Source organism: Nothobranchius furzeri, chromosome 1 (genome assembly GCF_043380555.1).
Source record: "Nothobranchius furzeri strain GRZ-AD chromosome 1, NfurGRZ-RIMD1, whole genome shotgun sequence".
Classification (NCBI taxonomy): Eukaryota; Metazoa; Chordata; class Actinopteri; order Cyprinodontiformes; family Nothobranchiidae; genus Nothobranchius; species Nothobranchius furzeri.
The window spans coordinates 109,727,851-109,746,365 of NC_091741.1; the positions used below are offsets into that span (position 1 = coordinate 109,727,851).

General features: G+C 44.2%; 1 protein-coding gene across 7 annotated transcripts in view; it reads left to right on the forward strand.

The window, feature by feature from the left end:
* uvssa (UV-stimulated scaffold protein A) overlaps window positions 1–14,573 on the forward strand; it is a 32,824-nt gene extending 18,251 nt beyond the window's left edge. For 6 of the 7 annotated variants that reach the window (XM_015960686.3, XM_015960533.3, XM_015960850.3 and 3 more), the window contains 7 exons: window positions 6,653–6,758; window positions 11,529–11,715; window positions 11,806–11,940; window positions 12,148–12,331; window positions 12,407–12,527; window positions 12,752–12,926; window positions 14,202–14,573. In XM_015960686.3, the coding sequence (XP_015816172.3) occupies window positions 6,653–6,758; window positions 11,529–11,715; window positions 11,806–11,940; window positions 12,148–12,331; window positions 12,407–12,527; window positions 12,752–12,926; window positions 14,202–14,295 (1,002 nt within the window). In that variant the 3' untranslated portion in view covers window positions 14,296–14,573. The remainder of the gene's footprint in view (window positions 1–6,652; window positions 6,759–11,528; window positions 11,716–11,805; window positions 11,941–12,147; window positions 12,332–12,406; window positions 12,528–12,751; window positions 12,927–14,201) is intronic. The other variant, XM_015960770.3, reaches the window with a different exon arrangement.
* Window positions 14,574–18,515: the final 3,942 nt, after the last annotated feature.

The following is an 18,515-nucleotide window of genomic DNA, read 5'->3' on the forward strand; positions in this document are numbered from 1 at the left end:
GTAAGCCAAACATGGGAGTATTAGTGACACACAACCATGATAAAGGCTGGTCCGACTCTAACCCTAACCCCCCAGGCCTGTCACCATCGAGGAGGCAGGTTCTCCTGCACATGCGTCTGTTTGGACGCCTCTAAAAACCAGTCAGTGATAAATGATTTAATTAAAATCTCATTTCACTGTATTAGTTTTTATATATCACCAGGTCCACCACTGGAAGGGTTTGGGTCTCCATCAGATCTGGGATGCAAATCCCACCAGAACCAGCAACAGCTCCATGTTGGAAGTGTCTCCAACAGCTGTCCCTTGATTCTGTCCAGAGTGCTCTCAGCTGTAGGACTCTGGTTCCGATGGACAGTGTCTCCAGACCTGGTCCCTGTAGAAGGACTGCTTGTTGGTCTCTTGCTCTCTTTTAAAATCTGTGTGGTCCGGTGAGACGTTATCCGGTTGTCCATGTTTATTCAGCCGTGTTCTGCAGCGGGTTTTAGAGCCTGACTTTAATGTAAAGGTAACTAATATGAGTTTAGTCCTTTTCCTATTACAGTGACACATGGCGCTGCTTTGCTAAAAGCATCACTTCTAATTTGTCTGCTGAATCTTGAATTTCATTTCCAGAAGCAGTTTTTATCTTCCGTGGAGGGCTCTGTGTGATTCTCTCCCAGTGTGTGTCCTATAGAATAAACCAAAGCTTCGTTAAAATGCAAAGCAGCCTCCCGTGCAGCCGCGGAAGCAAGAGAGGCCATATTTTAGCTGTGCTGGTAGTCAGCAAAATGTTTTTGGAAGAAAGCTAATCCTGCTGTAAGACTTACTGCTCTGCCAGGCCGTGCGACAGCACTCGATGCTATCAGGATTAAATTAGGGTGAATTAGAGACAAAGAGGCAGAAAGCAGGGGAAAAGGGATGATGTTAGGGCAGGATTTTCCTCCAGCTGGGTGATCACTTCTTCGTCCGAGGTCATTGATCAGAGGGAAATAAACCAGCCGGGATTAAAGTAGACAAGCACAAATCCTATAGATACTATATCTGTGTGTGTGTGTGTGTGTGTGTGTGTGTGTGTGTGCGAGAGAGAGAGAATCCATCGCTCTCTGAGGATGAATAATTGTAGCAGCAGCACAAAGTAATGAAGAAAGTTTGCTCTGGTGTTTAAAATGTTCCACATTATTTAACCGCGCTTCTCCGCTTTCTGCTGGAAAATAAATAAGATCGAGTCGGAGTTTCAGGCTTTACTTTCACTCCGTTAAACATTGTTTATTCCAGATGAAAAGACTTGTTTGAGTGTGTAATATCAATGCTGTCTTTGAGACCGTGGAAATATGGCTTGCTGCCTTCAGCTGGTAAATGTCAGCGAGTAAAAGTTGGGAAGGCATAAAACAGGAAGTGTTGAGTCTTTACTCCACAGTAAGCGTCACGAACCCAAGATATTTAATGTTTTGTCTTACAAGCATGTTGTCTCCTGTTCGTGGATCATGTCCTGTTTCCAACTGAAACCCTACGGTCTGGAAACATTTTAGAAACAAATGTTGTCATGACATCACAGTTTTCACACTGGTTTCTGTTCCTATGATAGTAACTGAAACTTCTGAGGTCGCTGTTGTGAGGACTACTGGATGGACCTGATGCTCTCTGACAGAGAGATGCAGAACAGCTGGGCGTTTGTCCTGGATGGAACATAAGCTGAACTCACCAATCATCTGTCAGGAGGAAACTGATGGAGCAGGAGTCTAGGGTCATCATCAAGCTATGGTGCACAAACTGCAGGGAACTGAGCTGCCATTGCCCTGAGTTGGTGGAGGTCTTACTTAGGGATGGGTACCTTTGACATTTGAATCGATCCGGTACCTAGGAATCGATACCGGTACTTAACGGTACCAATTTTCGATACTTTTGAGTGTTTATTATTTTAATTCTCTTTTATAATTAAATATATATTTTTCTCAATATATAACAATATTTGATAAATATCACGATAAATAACATTCAACTGCTTGTATTTTAACATTGTCCTTGTAGTTTTATAAGCTGATAATTAAACTGAAGCAAACATCTTTACTGTGAACTAAATTGACTGTGCATCTTCATTCCTTTTGCCGTCTTTTTTCATTTGATTTTTCCTACTGGGAAGTTAGAATTTCCGAGGAGAAAGCGAACGCACTATTAGCTGATAACAACGGTAGCAATGGAAGCTAACATATGAAGCTAACGTTATCTTTAACAGTTTATTTAACTGCTGGAGCAGATTAAAACGATGATGCCTCACACTTAGATCGTTGTCACTGGTTTCATTTTCACCCAATCGCCCGTCGCATTTAGTAAAGTGAAGCCAAACTTTAGAGCGCGTTCATGTTCTTCTAGTCGGGAATTCGGAGTTCCGAGGAGAAGGCGAACGCACCAATAGCAGAACGGAAGCTAACAGATCAAGCTAACGTTATCTTAAACATTTTATTTACTTACCGGAGCAGATTAAGATGAGGATGTCTCACTTAGATCGTTGTCTGTCGCTGGTTTCATCATCACCCAGTTACCCATCACATTTAGTGAATTGGACCCAAGCGTTAGCGTGCGTTCTTTCTACCATGCTGCTCTGTTTACAACTGGCTCGCAGCGAGTGACGACATGCGCAGCTGTCTAGGCAAGCCCTCGTTATGAAGGACGGGTACCGAAACGAGGCACCGTTTGAAATGACGTGAATCGGTGCTCGGTTGGTACTGTGGAATTCGGTCGGTACCTTAAAAAGTACCGAATTCGGTACCCATCCCTAGTCTTACTGCTTTTATCTGCCCAGGACCGCGTGTTTACATTCCATTAGGAGCATTCTCCAGAACAATCACCACTCCTCTGACATTAGTCAAAAACCTGCTGGAGGACTGAAATCATGAACGTGTCACTAAAGTTTTAGACCTCCTGATGGGTAGACCACAATCTGTAAAGATCTGTGATGCCTCCTCAGCTCTGGCACTCCACCAGGAAGTGTTTGAGCCTCTTTCTCACAAATGAGCAATCTGGTGATCACAGTGTGAAATTAGGTGGCATCGCTGTTTGTGGTTTGATCTCCAACCATGGGCCCATGTGTAGAGGAGCATGCTGATGGATGTAAGGTAAATAACCATTATTAATGTAGTGTCCAACAGTAACACCCCCTTTCTCTGGAGGACATTCACTCAGAACCAGAACCCCTCTATCCACCCTCATTCCTTCAGGTAGAAGATTAAACAACCTCTGTACTCGACGCAAAAGAGATGATCTGTATTAGGGATGTCCCATTTCGATATCTGCCCAAAAACACTGCATCGGATTATATTGGATTGCATCAGAAATCTCCGATATAAACAGTCCATTAAGGTTCACATTTTTGCAACCAATGGTTAAAAAAATTTGCCATTTTTTTCATTCTTACTGTTATTGGTGCTTGTTTTCCGATTTATTAATATCACTTAATCAAGCCTTTCATCCATTTCACGCTGCAAAATAGGTAAAAGTATGTATGATTTGAGCTTACATTGTATCAGATTGATATCAGTATCGGTCAATACCGAAGGCTGCAACATCGGTATCGTATCGGAAGTGAAATGGTTGTTTGGGGACATCCCTAATCTGTATGCAACACAGAAACCCAACGAGCTTGACACTGGTGGAGGTGTTCAACACTCTGCTCCGGCTTTTTGTCAGACTGAACCAGGAAACAACTGCAGGCAGAAAGCCCGGAGCAACCTGTGACTCCACCCCCTAGCCGACAGTCGCTGACTGGTCAGTCGTGTTAAAGGTCATGACCTACAGCACTAACTGCTTCTGGTGTGGCTGAATAAGAAGGTCTTTGTCTGAATGTTAGGGAAAAAGCTATGTTCTCTGGGATATTTCCCTGCAGCCACGGGATGGGAAGCTCCTGTTATTCCTGCCCTGCCCTGTCCTGATCCCAGATCCATACTCATCCATTCCACTTAACCAGGAGTCACACGTTGTCTAAAAAAAGAGACCTCCTCACACATCCACATCATCTCCTCTTCAACAGCAGAACAACTACACATTAGATAGGTTAGCTGTGAGTAGCAGGAGGACCACGTTACCCAGACTGCAATAGGTTTGAGTCCATTCTTGTTCCATCGCTCAAAAAGCGGTTCAATGGTGTGTATGTGTGAGTGTGTGTGTGTGTGGGGTAGAGAAGAGGGCTTTTTAGTGATCATTCTTGGAGTCATCATTTGTAAACTAATTCTAACATTCTAATGGTCTTTATCAGCAGTAACACAGCAGTCCTGGGCCTCACATGCACTAACACTAGCACTGACACACTCACTCACTCAGAAGCAGCCATTTAACACAAATGATATGCTTGAATGATAAAGAGGCCCGTGGCAATAAGAGGTTAGTTTAACGTTGGCTTTTACTGCCCCTCATAACGCTAATCACTCTGATTATTATACGACTGAGCTGGGGTGAGTGTGTGTGTCCTCAGCCGCTAGCCAATAGTAGCCCTCTCTCTCACTCCCTCACTCACTCACGCATTCACTCGCACACATTTGTGTAATGGAAATGACCCCTCTGTGTATAGCATTGTTGTGTTCTGCATTGTAGCCCAACCGTCAGCTAACAGCCCCACCAGGAAATTAAAAGCCATAAATTCAGCTCAGTGCTGATAATGAATCTCACACACACACACACACACACACACACACACACACACACACACACACACACACACACACACACACACACACACACACACATACGCGCACGCACACACCACTCCCCCTTAGCCAGGAGCCACACATCCTTCACCGACAGTGAAAACTTTCTGATGAGCTCAATGTTTGGCTGCTTGGCTGTGGCAATTTATCAGCTGGTTGCTTTCATCCATTCAATAGAAATCAGATTATATTAGGCCACACCCACCAAGCCCTGATCTGGTCTAAAGCAGGGGCCATCAACTAATATGCTCAAAGGGCCACATCATCATACCTGACGATACATGTGAGCGTCATTTACATTAAGCTGTACTATATTATATTACTCAGGCGCAAGAGACAGATAACCACATACTAGCTACCCCCCCCCCCCCCCCACACACACACACACCACAAAAGGCTGTTGACAAAATGCACGTAATCGCCAGCTCAAGACGTACGTACAGTAACTGCACCTTAGACATGTGTGTTCTTGTGTTAGGATTGGTGGATTAGTAGATAGAGCATCTGTCTTTTCGCTCTGTTTTGTCGTGTCCTGACGTCAGTTTGATTCCTCGTGTCTGGAGTAGGGTTGTCACGGTGTGAAAATTTAACCTCACGGTTATTGTGACCAACATTATCACGGTCTTCTGTCAACTGTCCCTCTGCATTCTTCAAATATCCAAAAAATGTCCATACTTTCCACTTTGTCTTCTTTGAGGGATAATAAATGTCCTGAGCGCTGCCGTCTCCTCCTTTGACCATTATTTCAGCTTTAGCTTCAAGAAAGTTTTGGTTGTAAACAACAAAGTGCGCATGTGCCGCCACCAACTTCAGCAGATGATACGGTGGCTGGTATGGGTCACCGCGCCTACACCGCAGCCACGGTAACCCACCGAGATAATATAGTTTTTAAAAAACAAGACGGTTATTATTATTGTCAACTATTTTACCGGGGTTTACCGCTACACCGGTTACCGTGACAACCCTAGTCTGGAGTAATTTATTTAGCTAGCCGAAGCAGATTTTATTTTATATGTTTTAGTTTCAGCAAAATATTTTGTGTTTCTGAAGATTCTTAAATTTGGTCATTTCCAAGCAGCATTTCAGTTGCAATGCTCTGGAAGTCCCATTGATCTACTCTGCTCACCTCGCACGGACTCACATGGGCTTCAGCTGGCCAAATAAACAAGGAAAGTAAAACAGATTAGTCCTGATATTTTAAACAGTTTACCAGTAAAGGGTTAAGAACGTAATGCCGGCAGGAAGTGTAGCTTAAAAAGAAAAATAAATGACTGCAGACACGAGGAATCGAACCGGGGTCAGGATATGGCAAAACGACGTGAGAGGCAGATGCTTTAACCACTGACCCACCAAACCTAATGTTACGGTGTAGTTGCCTCATACAGGCATGCATCCCTGTGGAGAGGACGTGCGTTTATTACGAACGGTATTTTGTCGCCATAGCTTTTCTCACCTGACTAAACACACAGATGTATGAACTTTGAAAGCTCTGATTTCACAATTATGTGAATTTTATTCAGCAGCAATATGGATGTAACAAATCACATTATTAACCAGAGGTTCAGTTACATTTTTCCCACACATTTTCATTGTTGTTGCCTTTAAACACAAATAATACATGGACTGTATCTATGCCATTAAAGTTTGGAGGTTGTTTGGTGATCATCCATCTAAACCAAATTCCCCCACAAGCTGGTCCAGTTTCCACTAACATGTTTAGAATGATGTCCCGACCACTAGGTTCAAGTCTGGGCTGAACTCATGAGTTGCCTTCAGGAACCAGAGCCAGTTCTGCTCCAGGCGGGTATGTGAGGGTTCTGGAGTAAACCTGGCAGCTTCCTGATCCCAGAGGCTCGTCAGTAACTAGTTGTCCTCCTTAGCGTCGCAGTGTACTTGTTTAATACCCCGTTTAGTTCTGACATTTATGTGATCTTTATCTTGTTTTTAAATACGTAACCAGAACTCTTCTTCCTCAGATGACGGCTCCCTTAGATGATGATGAAGAGGAGGATGACTTTGAGGAAGTTCCAGAAAAAGAAGGCTATGAGCCACACATTCCTGAGCATCTACGAGCCGAGTACGGTCAGTTTAACCAAACACACACTTGCGTGCCCACCATCAGCTCACAGACACGTGCATAAATAGGGACGTTAATCTACAAAAGAAGACCTGCTGCTGCACTAATCTCGGGGGTTTTCCTCTCATGCTTTGAAAACAAACAAACTGCAGCTGCTGATGAGTTTGTCCACCTGCGTCCTCAGAGACTGGACCCGTCAGACTAACGTGGGTCGATGTTCACATATGATCAAACGAACAGAGTCTCAGAGGCGACCGTGTCAGTCTAGCTGCTGTTGGCCTCAGATTCATCTCACAGGTGTGGACATTGGATGTCTCAGGGGTCAGGATTTGGCCCTGTGATGAGTGGGTTGCTGGTTCCATCTTAGGCTCACATCAGTTGTTGTGCCCTTGAGCTAGACACTTCACCCCTTAGCTGCTGGAGATGGTCAAAAGGACCGGTGGTGCCTTTTTATGGCAGCCTTTGCCTCTGTCGGTGTGCCCCAAGACAGCTGTGGCTACAATGTAGCTCATCACCACCAGCTTTTGAATGACTGTACTGTAAAGCACTTTGAAGTCGTCTGACTTAACAGTGCATTTGTATTATTATTATTATTGGGTGTGGCTTTGTTCTGTGTGGGTGTATGGTACACCACCTTTAATTCAAACCCAGAACCAGAACCAGAACCAGCCCTCTGAAGTCAGCACATCCCAAAGCTGGTCCTCACACACTTGCATCCGTCTTTAAAACACGGCTTTTCTTACAGGAAGTTGAAACGTGTCCTGTTTCTACAGTCCGGAGTAGGGACGTGACTGCTCCTACCAAATGAGAATGTAACTTTGGGAACACTGACACAGGTTCGCCGCTTTCACAGCATGCATCTAAAATTCACCTTGGTTATAGAAAAGAGGACGTCTGTAAATGTCTGAAAGGTCTACATTCACCATGAGCACTGAAACCGTTTCAAAGCGTTAAATCAGGTTAGATGATTTCTGCAGAATCCCAGCTCTCCATAGAAACCCAACGGACACCACTAAGAAAACCAACACAGTAAGATATCTGACATGAATCTGCTGTTTGCTGGTGGTGTATGGAGGTATGTAGGACCCCGACTGGAGATGGACCATTGTAGTCCAGATCAAACCCGTTCCTGTGCTGCTCCATCTGTGGTTTTCCTCCTGCTCCTTGTTGTTCTCATGTTCTATGTAACTGTGCTCTTGCTGTTTTAGCCATGTTGTTGTAGTTGGAGGCAATGACCTTTAACCCCAGCAGCTTCCTTGGCATCCATTCCAAACCTATTTTTACCTGTGAGCCGGCCCCTCCACTCCCCCTCCTGCTATTACTAATCAATTAGAGGCTAGTGTAATTAGATTGTATCTGAGAGCAGCTGTGTGTATGTGTCTGTGTCAGGGTGATTAGTGAGGTAGGTAATGATCTAGAGGGGCCATACCAAATTAGCAGTGCAACCTCTTAAATGAGCCCCCATTAGCCCTGCTTCTAGGCTAAACCACCCACTTTCACATCCTACTGTCCTTTTATGAATGATACAGAAGTGCTTCAACCCCTTAAAGAGGGAAATGTTTCCTCTGAAGCACAGAAACGCCCGTAGCTCTGGACTTTCCACAGACTTTGCTTTTGTCAGACTTACACCAGTGAAATCAGAGTCCTAACTGGGGCTCATAACTCCAAAACACTAAAAGCTTTTGTTGTTTAATCCCTTTTCACCTTCCTGCCAGTTAGCCTTTCCCTGGCTTCCTTCTCCAGCTCTCACAGAAAGAAGCTTCTGCGTGCAGATAGATGGTATTCCTCAGACCCAGCACCTCTGACTGGTGGACTTCCATTCTGGGCCCTCTCCTGTTCTTATGTACATGCCTGTATCAGGATAGATCTGAAATATAATCAATGTTCAATTCAACAGCTTCACTGCTGATTTCCAGATTTATGTTCCCGCAGCCCGCTACATTTTAAACTAAGGATGTTCCGATCACGTTTTGTTGCTCCCGATCTGATTCCGAGTCGCTTGATTTTATGAATCTGCCGATTTCGAGTCCTGCTTCGATATTTTACAAATGCATTTAAAAATTTTTTTAACTATTAATGCATTTCTTTCTTTCTGTAATTTCTTTAGTTTATTTGCCATAAAAAATCACTTGTTTAGGAAGTACATTTATTTATTTGACTTATACTTTATGAGGATGAAACCACTTGAGATGAGCCATCTTGTTTTCAAGCGGGTCCTCTTTCTTTACAATCAATAAAAAAGAAAGATAACAGAGTCAATGTACAAACAACAAATCTAGAATATTAAAACAAATGAAACACAAAATTGTATAGTCATAAAAAATTCACAAATTAATAAATAAACAAAATAAAATAAAATGCCTGCATGGTGTAGGCCATGTATTTATGTGTATATATATATATATATATATATATATATATATGTATGTGTGTGTGTGTGTGTGTGTGTGTGTGTGTATATATGTATATATATATGTATATATGTATATGTATATATATATATGTATATATGTATATGTATATATGTATATGTATATATATATATGTATATATGTATATGTATATATGTATATGTATATATGTATATGTATATATATATATATATATGTATATGTATATATATATATGTATATATGTATATGTATACATATATATGTATATATATATATATGTATATATACATATATATATATATATGTATATATATATATATATATGTATATATATATATATATATACATATACATATATATGTATATATGTATATGTATATATATATTAATATATGTATATATGTATATATTTATACATATATACATACAGACAGACAGACATACATGCTATTTTAGTCACACTTAAGTTTTCTGCTTTGTTCTTTCCTTTCTTGGCATTCATTACATTGACTAATATTTTGTTACCATAGTGTTGCTGGTTCTTGTTTTATTTTTTTCTGTCAATTTGTTATTTTCTTTTGTCTGAACCTGGTTCCCTTTCTTTTGTCTTTCTGTCCGGTTTCATCACTCTAGTTATCAGTCCTCTTATCCCTCCCTCTGCTGTCACTACACTATCTCTGTCTTTCTCAAATTAACATTTTAATTACAGGCCTGCTTAACCTTGGAAAATCAATACTGCTGCCCCTCTTCTCTCCTTCTCCATCTCTTGAGCTCTCCTAACCCCTTCTTGTTTTTCCCTTTTCTCCAACAACCCTTACACACACACACACACACACGCACGCACGCACGCACACACACACACACACACACACACACACACACAGAGAGAGAGAGAGAGAGTGCATGTGAGAATGTGTAAATGTCTTAGGGTTGTTATATGTTTTATTTCTCCCCCAGCATTAGCCTTGCAGCACTCTGAAACAAAGGCTGGCTGAATACGAACTTCCTAACAAACACGACCCGCTGCGTTCGCTGTAAACTGGAATTCGTAAAACTTGGGATAATCTCTTGGACCGTGACGTTCTCATATTTTAGCAAGAAGGTAACACTGGAGAGTTATTTTAGAAACCTGATTTGGATAATAGTTTGTTTCTTTGTGATGTTCAATGGGCCTTAAAGCGTTTAAGTTGATAAATTGTTTAAATGTGACATTTTATGCAAAACTCAATGTATATTTCGTGTTGTCATGTAGGTCTCTACTGCCTCTAAAAACAGTCCAAGTGTGGCTCCAGGAACGATGGGCCTGAATTCACATTAAAATAAATGAACATAGACCTCACACCTACCCCCATATATCGACTCTTAGGGAGGCTTCTGCTCTAGATGTGGAGGAGCAGCAGTTCTAGCCTGAGCCCCTCCCAAATAGCAGAGCTTGGCAAGCCGTTTCTAAATGTAATGAGCAATCGGACCTTTCTGTAAATATTGTTTCGTAAATCAATAATTACATTTATCTTAGTACAAATTTTATTCTAATCAAAATTGCAAATGAAGACATAAACAGTTAAGTTGTTACTAGTAGAAATAATAATTAAGGATATCCATAATAACAACCGCACTAGTAGGAATTAAGTTTGAGATGTCTCAGAATTCCTAAAAACCTGAGGTGGCATTTAACATTTATTACGCCAAATATCGTTAACTCTATTGTTCTAAGTAGAAATGAACCTTCCTGATGTCCATAAGAACATTCTTACTGTAGATGGTGAGATGCATTCAGTTACAAACGCTGATGTGTAAGATGTTATAGAACGTAACTGCATACACAGTAATGTCACAGTTACTTTGCTAGGTAACTAATTACATTTACAGACGTGGTAACTGTTACTAACTCACTTAGAAATTATAAGTAATTTGTAACTCTAATTACTTGATATAATTAACGTGAGATGCCCAACGCCGCGCGAACCCCCACCCCCTCCCTCTTTCACTGACTTCGGCAGTACGCCAAACCCCAACCCCCCTAACTTCCCACGGCTCTGCTTCGTTCAGGAGACCGGCTTTCACTACGGCCCACACATCAAGGCTGTAGCTGTGTCAAGAGCAGCTTGACACACGAATGCCTTAATGGGCTAACCAGTTCAGTTAGCAGACCGACCACATCTGAGAAGTTTCTGCCAGAAACACCGCACGCTCCTAAGAACCAGCCAAAAGCCCTCCTGATCAATGGAGCTGGATAACCACTGATTAATGACGCCTCGTGGAAATGGTTGAACACACCTGACAGCCTCTCCAGATGATCGGGCCAGATGGAGGAATAAATAACGGCATCGTCCAAATAGGCTTCACCGTTCTTCACGCCACTCAAAACCATTCTGTGTACAGGTCTGGATCCTTCTCCTTCTACCTCAGCGGCACCTCTCTCTCAGCACAAGCCTCCTGCCGCGCTCCTTCCATCGACTTCATCTTCCTCCTCTAGGAGGCTAAAGAGACTCCAGGAGGAAGAGCAGGATCCAACCTCTGCTGCTTCCACCCTGCGCCTCCTCAGGCAAAAGTTCCAGTCACAGCCCAGGTGACCGGCCACTCCTTTAGCCTTTGAGTATTTTACGTTCATCTTCTTCATCTCCAGTGTACTCTTCCTCTCCTCCACCTGTCTCCATAGCAGCAGCAGCCTCCTCGACTCCACCGCAGCCCCGTCTGGTTCAGACCAGAAAGCTGCTGAAGTTCCAGTGGTCCCATTTGGTTTGGATCTGTACTACTGGGGCCAGGAGCAGCCCAACGCCGGCAAGATCATCAAGTACCACACACACACACACACACGCACACACACGCACACACGCACACACACACACACACACACACACACGCACCATGCTACATGATTGCATCACTCACTTGTTTGCTCTTATGTTTGATCAGCTGATGAGTTCCAGTAAAGCGGCCTGAAAGCTTGGTTGCTGCGTCAGACTGGCTTATCGTGTCTTCTCTGGTTTTTAACCTGCAGGTCGACCTCTCAGCACCAATTCTGGGTTCCTGCAGAGGTGGAGGAGGAGGTGGAGAACAAAGACCTGTTAGCATCTAGCAGGAGCAGGTACATCTCCTTCCCTGGAACCTTCATCCCCGTCGACCACTTCTGCAGAGCCCCACTAGGAAACGGAAAGCTGTGTCAGCGCCAGGACCGGATCAAGGTACCACATCTGAGCCCTGATCACACACAACTGCAGCCCTTCCTCAGCGCGTCTGAGACGTCTCTGTGTCCTCAGTGTCCATTCCACGGCCGGATTGTCCCCCGTGACTCAGAGGGCCGACCGTGCAGAGAGGAGGACAGGAGGAGGGAGGAGGAGGAGAGGAGGAAGAGGAGGAAGAGGAGGGAGCAGCAGCCTGGTGAGAACTGTTCCAGTTCCTGGCTCTCCAACCCTGGTCCTTGTGAGCCAGCAGGCTCGTTAGCTCTTTACGTGGCGCGCGAGCTCTTGAAGGGCCAGCTGAAATTTGTGCTTACCTTTGTGGGGAGCCTCTGATTGGCAGGCAGAATCGGGGGGGGGGGGGGGGGGTCACAGGACCGGTTATTTGAGCTCGGTGCTGGTCAGAGACTTGTTTGTGTGCTGTAGACTGGCGGGATCCAGAACTGATGCGTGACATCGAAGCGGCGACAGGAGAGGACTTGGGATCTGATCACGTTCCTGGGAAAAAGAGGAAAGGGAAGAAGAAGTACCCCAACCTCAGTGATCTGAAGCAGAGCAGCAACACGCTGAGGTCCAGGCTGGAGAAGAAGATCTTCAACAAGTACGTCACCAGTAGGGTTGGGCATCGTTTGATTTTGAACGATTCCAATTCCAATTCCTCGTTTCGATTCCGGTTGCTATCGATTCCCGATTCCGATTCTTTGAAGACATGACATATTTTAAATTAGCTAGCTAACCACAGGTCCTACTTGATGAAGTAATCTTAACTTCAACATGAATTTTAATTCTATGAACAACAACATCACCTTCATTTAGACCAGGGGTGGGCAATCCCATTCCTTGAGGGCCGCTGTCCAGCAGGTTTTAGTTGTTTCTCTGCTCAAACACACCTGGTTTGAATCTACTAGTGATTAACAGGCTGCTGCAGAGCCTGATGAGCTGCTGAACAGGTGATTCATCCAGGAATCAGGTGTGTTGGGGCAGGTAAACAACTAAAACCTGCTGGATAGCGGCCCTTGAGGACCAGGATTGCCCACCCCTGATTTAGACAAAAACACGTTTTGGAGAACAAAATAAAAAGACTTGCAGCACAACCAGTGTGTTTGTTTCTGACCACAACCAAAGTCTGGAAGAAGCCTCTGGGATGAGAGGCTAAATGTCTCCAACATATCCAGAAACCTGCAGCTGTTTTCAGCTGAAACTCTCAGGATGATCATGTCCAGGATGACTGAGAACTACACCTCCATGCTGCAGCAGCGTTCAGTCAGAACAGGAAGTGAAACTTAAACGTAGCTGCTGTCAGTAACAATCTAACAGATTTAAACATTAAAACTCAACAGAAATAGCTCAGAAACCCTATTTCTGCACCTCTCACCGTCCAGAGTTTGTTCTTTAAAGCTTCTATTAAATCCACCGTGTTGACTTACTTTAACAAGTTTCCTCTACGCTGCAGGAGTTAAAGTTTACATTAGGGAGTAAAAGTTCGGCAGACGTGTTTCTTATATCCGGGTGGGGGGAGGGGGGCTCGTGCTGCACACAGACAGCTGCTGTGATCAGCTCTGAAAAGCGTTGATCACAATTTGCAGATCACGTTTGTTTTTCACGGAGATCGGCCGCGGATTCCTCTTCCGTCGGCATTCTAGGAATCGAAATAAAAAACTTTGAACGATTCCGGGAAAAAACCAACAGTTGGTCCCGGTTCCGATCGATGCTCGATGCCCAACCCTATTCACCAGCGAGCTTTAGAGCCAGACACTTTTGGTGTCTCGCTGAAACACTCAGCAGAGCTCCAGCGCCCACACAAGGCTGCAGCCAATGCTTTTATATTGAACTAGCGCCTGTTTATGTCCCAGCTGTGTCCTCTCGTCCCCCCCAGGAGCGCCCTGCGCAGAGTGGCTCAGGTGATGAGAGACAGCGACAGGAGGAAACATGACAAGTTCTCCAACCAGTTCAACTATGCTTTGAACTGACCTCCAGGGTTCCAGCGGTCCTGAAGACACCTACGCTCTGCTCAGCTGCGAGTCAGAACCGTTGATGAGACCTGGTCTGAATCCGCCAGAACTGCTTTTTGTAAGCAGCTGCTCAGAAGGACCCCGTCACCAGGTCCAGATGGCTGACCAGAGCTTTGGAGGAGCTGCTGTTTGTCTTCGGGTCTAAAGTAGACCTGATTATTGAGACAAACATCAGCATGGAACACAACATGAATGGAACATTCCTGCTCTTTAACACCTACAAGGATACTACACCCGCCTGCTGTTCAGAAGACACGTCCCATCTGTTTTCTGAGAGGCTGCTGTTTAGGACAGTGTCCTGCTGCAGAAAGCAGTGGTGTCCCACCACCACCAACGCCCAGGCCTTTGAACCCCACCTCAGAGTGATGGAATAGTGATAAAGCATCAAAAAGAGGAGCAGCTAATGGATGTTTAGTTCCGTTTTCTGTTTGAGGTGTTCTCAATAATCTTGTCTGGAACGAATAAAATCATGGACACGTTTCTCTGCACCTCTACCCTAACCCCAACCCTGGATGGTCCTGATTTTAGCAACATCACTCCGATGGAATAAGGCCATCCTAGAAAAAGGACTGATCACGCTGGTCTAGAAGGACACCAAGGTTCCTCTCGTTAGTCCTGGATGAGAAGATAATGAACAACTGCAGAGTTTGTTCCTGAGGAGCTCAGGCCCCAAAGCCACAGCCTCTCTCTGGTCTGATGGTTAAAATGGAAAATAAGAACCAGAAAGGGCCTCGTTTATGGAGGCTTGTTTAGAATCCGTACTGAAACCCTACAGCTCAGTAAAACGGCCCGCATGCACACGGCTGCACAGAATCCCTTTTTAGACCTCATTTTGTGCGTAAGCGAGCTTTCTAAACGACGCCCCTGCTGTTTAGGGCTTTGCTGTAGTCTAAGATGCGCCTTAAACCTCAGGGCGAGCGTACATCTGTACATGGTGCTCCTCCTCCCTGTTAAGCAGCATTTTTAACTCGTGTTAAAACCTGTTTTTTTTTTAACGTAGCGCTTAACTCTGTGCTGCTGTTAGAACTGGGTCCATTGAACGTTTGGCTCCGGCGTAGAGCTTCTTTGGTTTTATGATTTTATTCGTAAAGGTGCTAAATCATGCAAACTCCACGTTTTGGAGCTTTTGACCGTTTCATTTTTGTTTCCTCATGAAAACTCCCCCAAAGAGGTATTTTGGTTTCACTCACGCATTTCCGTGTCTCAGTTGCAAATCCTCAGAGTGGGACACGTCAGCGTGAATGTGCGGTTTCTGGGTCTGCAACCGTGCGCTATTGTGGAATTCACACGGGAGGAGGCGGAGCTTCATCGAATCCAAGTGTCTTCTATCCAGGATGAAGGAAAACAACAAGACGCCTCAATAGTGCCAACAGTAATATTTGATTTATTGTGCTTACCGTTGCTCTGGAAAGAGTAGAATCGCATGAGCCAGGCCCTTTATTTAATGTTTTTATTGTTTTATGGTATATTTACTTGTTTGTTTCTCGTTTTTGTGTTTTGTGGGCCCTGACGTCTTGTGTGCAGCACTTTGGGGGGCCCTGACGTCTTGTGTGCAGCACTTTGGGGGGGCCTGACGTCTTGTGTGCAGCACTTTGGGGGGCCCTGACGTCTTGTGTGCAGCACTTTGGGGGGCCCTGACGTCTTGTGTAAAGTGGTTAATAAATAAATTGGTGTAATAATGAGCTGCTATTACTGGCCTTCCTAAACTCACTTCCTCTCAGACACAACTCTTCATGACCTCACCTCTCAGAACTCACTATTATATACAAATAAAATGTACACTCACTGGCCACTTTATTGGGTACGCCATGCTAGTACCGGGTTGGTCCCCCTTTTGCCTTCAGAACTCCCTTAATCCTTCGTGGCACAGATTCAACAAGGTACTGGAAACGTTCTTCAGAGATGTTGGTCCATGTTGACATGACAGCATCACGCAGTTGCTGCAGATGTGTCGGCTGCACATCCATGATGTGAAGCTCCCGTTCCACCACACTCTAATGGAGTTCTGTTGGATTGAGATCTGGTGACTGGGGAGGCCCTCTGAGTACACTGAACTCGTAGCCATGAAACCAGTCTGAGATGATTAGAGCTTTATGACATGGAGCATTATCCTGCTGGAGGTAGCCATCAGAAGACGTGTACACTGTGGTCTTAAAGGGATGGACATGGTCAGCAACAATGCTCAGGTAGGCTGTGGCGTTGCAACGAGGATCAATTAGTACTAAGGAGCACAAAGTGTGCTAAGGAAATGCCCCCCACACCATTATACCACCACCACCACCAACCTCAACAGTTGATACAAGGCAGGATGGATCCATGCTTTCATGTTATTGACGCCAAATTCTGACCCTACCATCCGAATGTTGCAGCAGAAATCGAGACTCATCAGACTAGGCAACGTTTTTCCAACGATCTCTTGTCCAATGATGGTGAGCCTGTGTGAACTGTAGCCTCAGTTTCCTGTTCTTAGTGGACAGGAGTGGCACCCGGTGTGGTCTCATGCTGCTGTAGCCTATCTGCCTCGAGGTTCCACGTCACATGTTGTGTGTTTAGAAATGCTCTTCTATATACTTTGGCTGAAACAAGTGGTTATATGAGTTACTGTTGCCTTTCTATCAGCTCGAACCATTCTCCTCTGACCTCTGGCATCAACAAGGCATTTTCACCCACAGAACTACCGCTCACTGGATGTTTTCCCTTTTTCGGACCATTCTCTGTAAACCCTAGAGATGGTTGTACGTGACAATCCCAGAAGATCATCAGTTTATGAAATACTCAGCCCAGCATGTCTGGCACCAACAACCATGCCACGTTCTGAAGGTCAGTTTGAACTGCAGTGGATCATCTTGACCATGCCAACATGCCTAAATGCGTTGAGTTTTCACCATGTGATTGGCTGATTAGTAATTTATGGTAATGAGTGGTTGGACAGGTGTACCCAATAAAGTGGCCAGTGCGTGTATATACTTATATACAAGCTATGCTGTTCACCATCATCGGGGATATTGAGATCTCCAATAATGTTGGACTCGGTTCTTGATGAGCCAGATAAAAATGATGAGAATTCAAATGAAAACTAAAATTAGGAGCAGGAAGACGATGCACAACAACATCAGAACGTCTGTGATCCGTTTGGATTAGATAAACATAAATAACACTAAATAATTATTACTAATGACTGGTCCAGAGCTAGTCACTAGACCTGATTAAGATGATCAAATGACCTGTTCAGAAATGATCAGACCTAATCAATAGACCAGATTGGATTTGTGAAAGACAAATTAAATGGATATGGTGATTTATCAGATCAAAAAACAGACATTGATGGCAGAGATCTTAGATAAACTCATGTAACAGTTTGATCATCGGTATATCTGGAGTATCTGTGATTATGTTAATGATTATCATGATTTACTGGTATTGATCTGAAGTTTGGTGTGTTTGTGGCCATCGCTGACAATGGTGAGGAACATTTTTAGTTCTTGAGCCGACCAAACCTTGCTACTATCGGCTGGCATATTCTCACGCCTGTGTACAAAAAGAACGGTAGAAATAACAGAACTCTTGTGGTTTTTTTTCCTGTTGCTAGCAGTGACGTTTTTCTGTCCCCAATCAATACACTGTGTTGTGTGGCGCCAGCTGGTCTGCTGTCCCATTGACCAACAACTGAAGCTGGCCCATGAATGGTGCGGTCCGGGTTGGTAGTATGACCCGCTTTCACAACAGAAACAGTCGAAATAGCGTCGCGACCCGAACCCTGGCGGAGCCCTCAGTTGAAGTGAAGCTCAACAGTGGTCCCGGGACCATTGCTCGGGGTCTACTGAAGGGCCATAGGGCTTTGAGTAATTATCAGAAACATCATTTTGACTTAATAGCTTCTTAAAACTGCGGTGGAACAACAGAAAGACAATCTGGAATATGGAATCCAGAAGTTGAGTCTAGAACAAAGAAACCTCAGTAGCTGCAGGAGGACTTACTGACCACTTTCCACACTCTACCACGTCCTTCAACCAATACTCTTCAGTTGCGTTATTTCCTGTTATTTCAGCTGTTAACTTGATTGTTTTCTAAGTGTTTTCCTCTACAGAAGAAGCTACACCGGTTTAGTTGTGATAGCCTCATGGAGGGGACCATCTGAACATCCTTCCCCTCCTGAAATTAACTCTTTACTTTCGTTA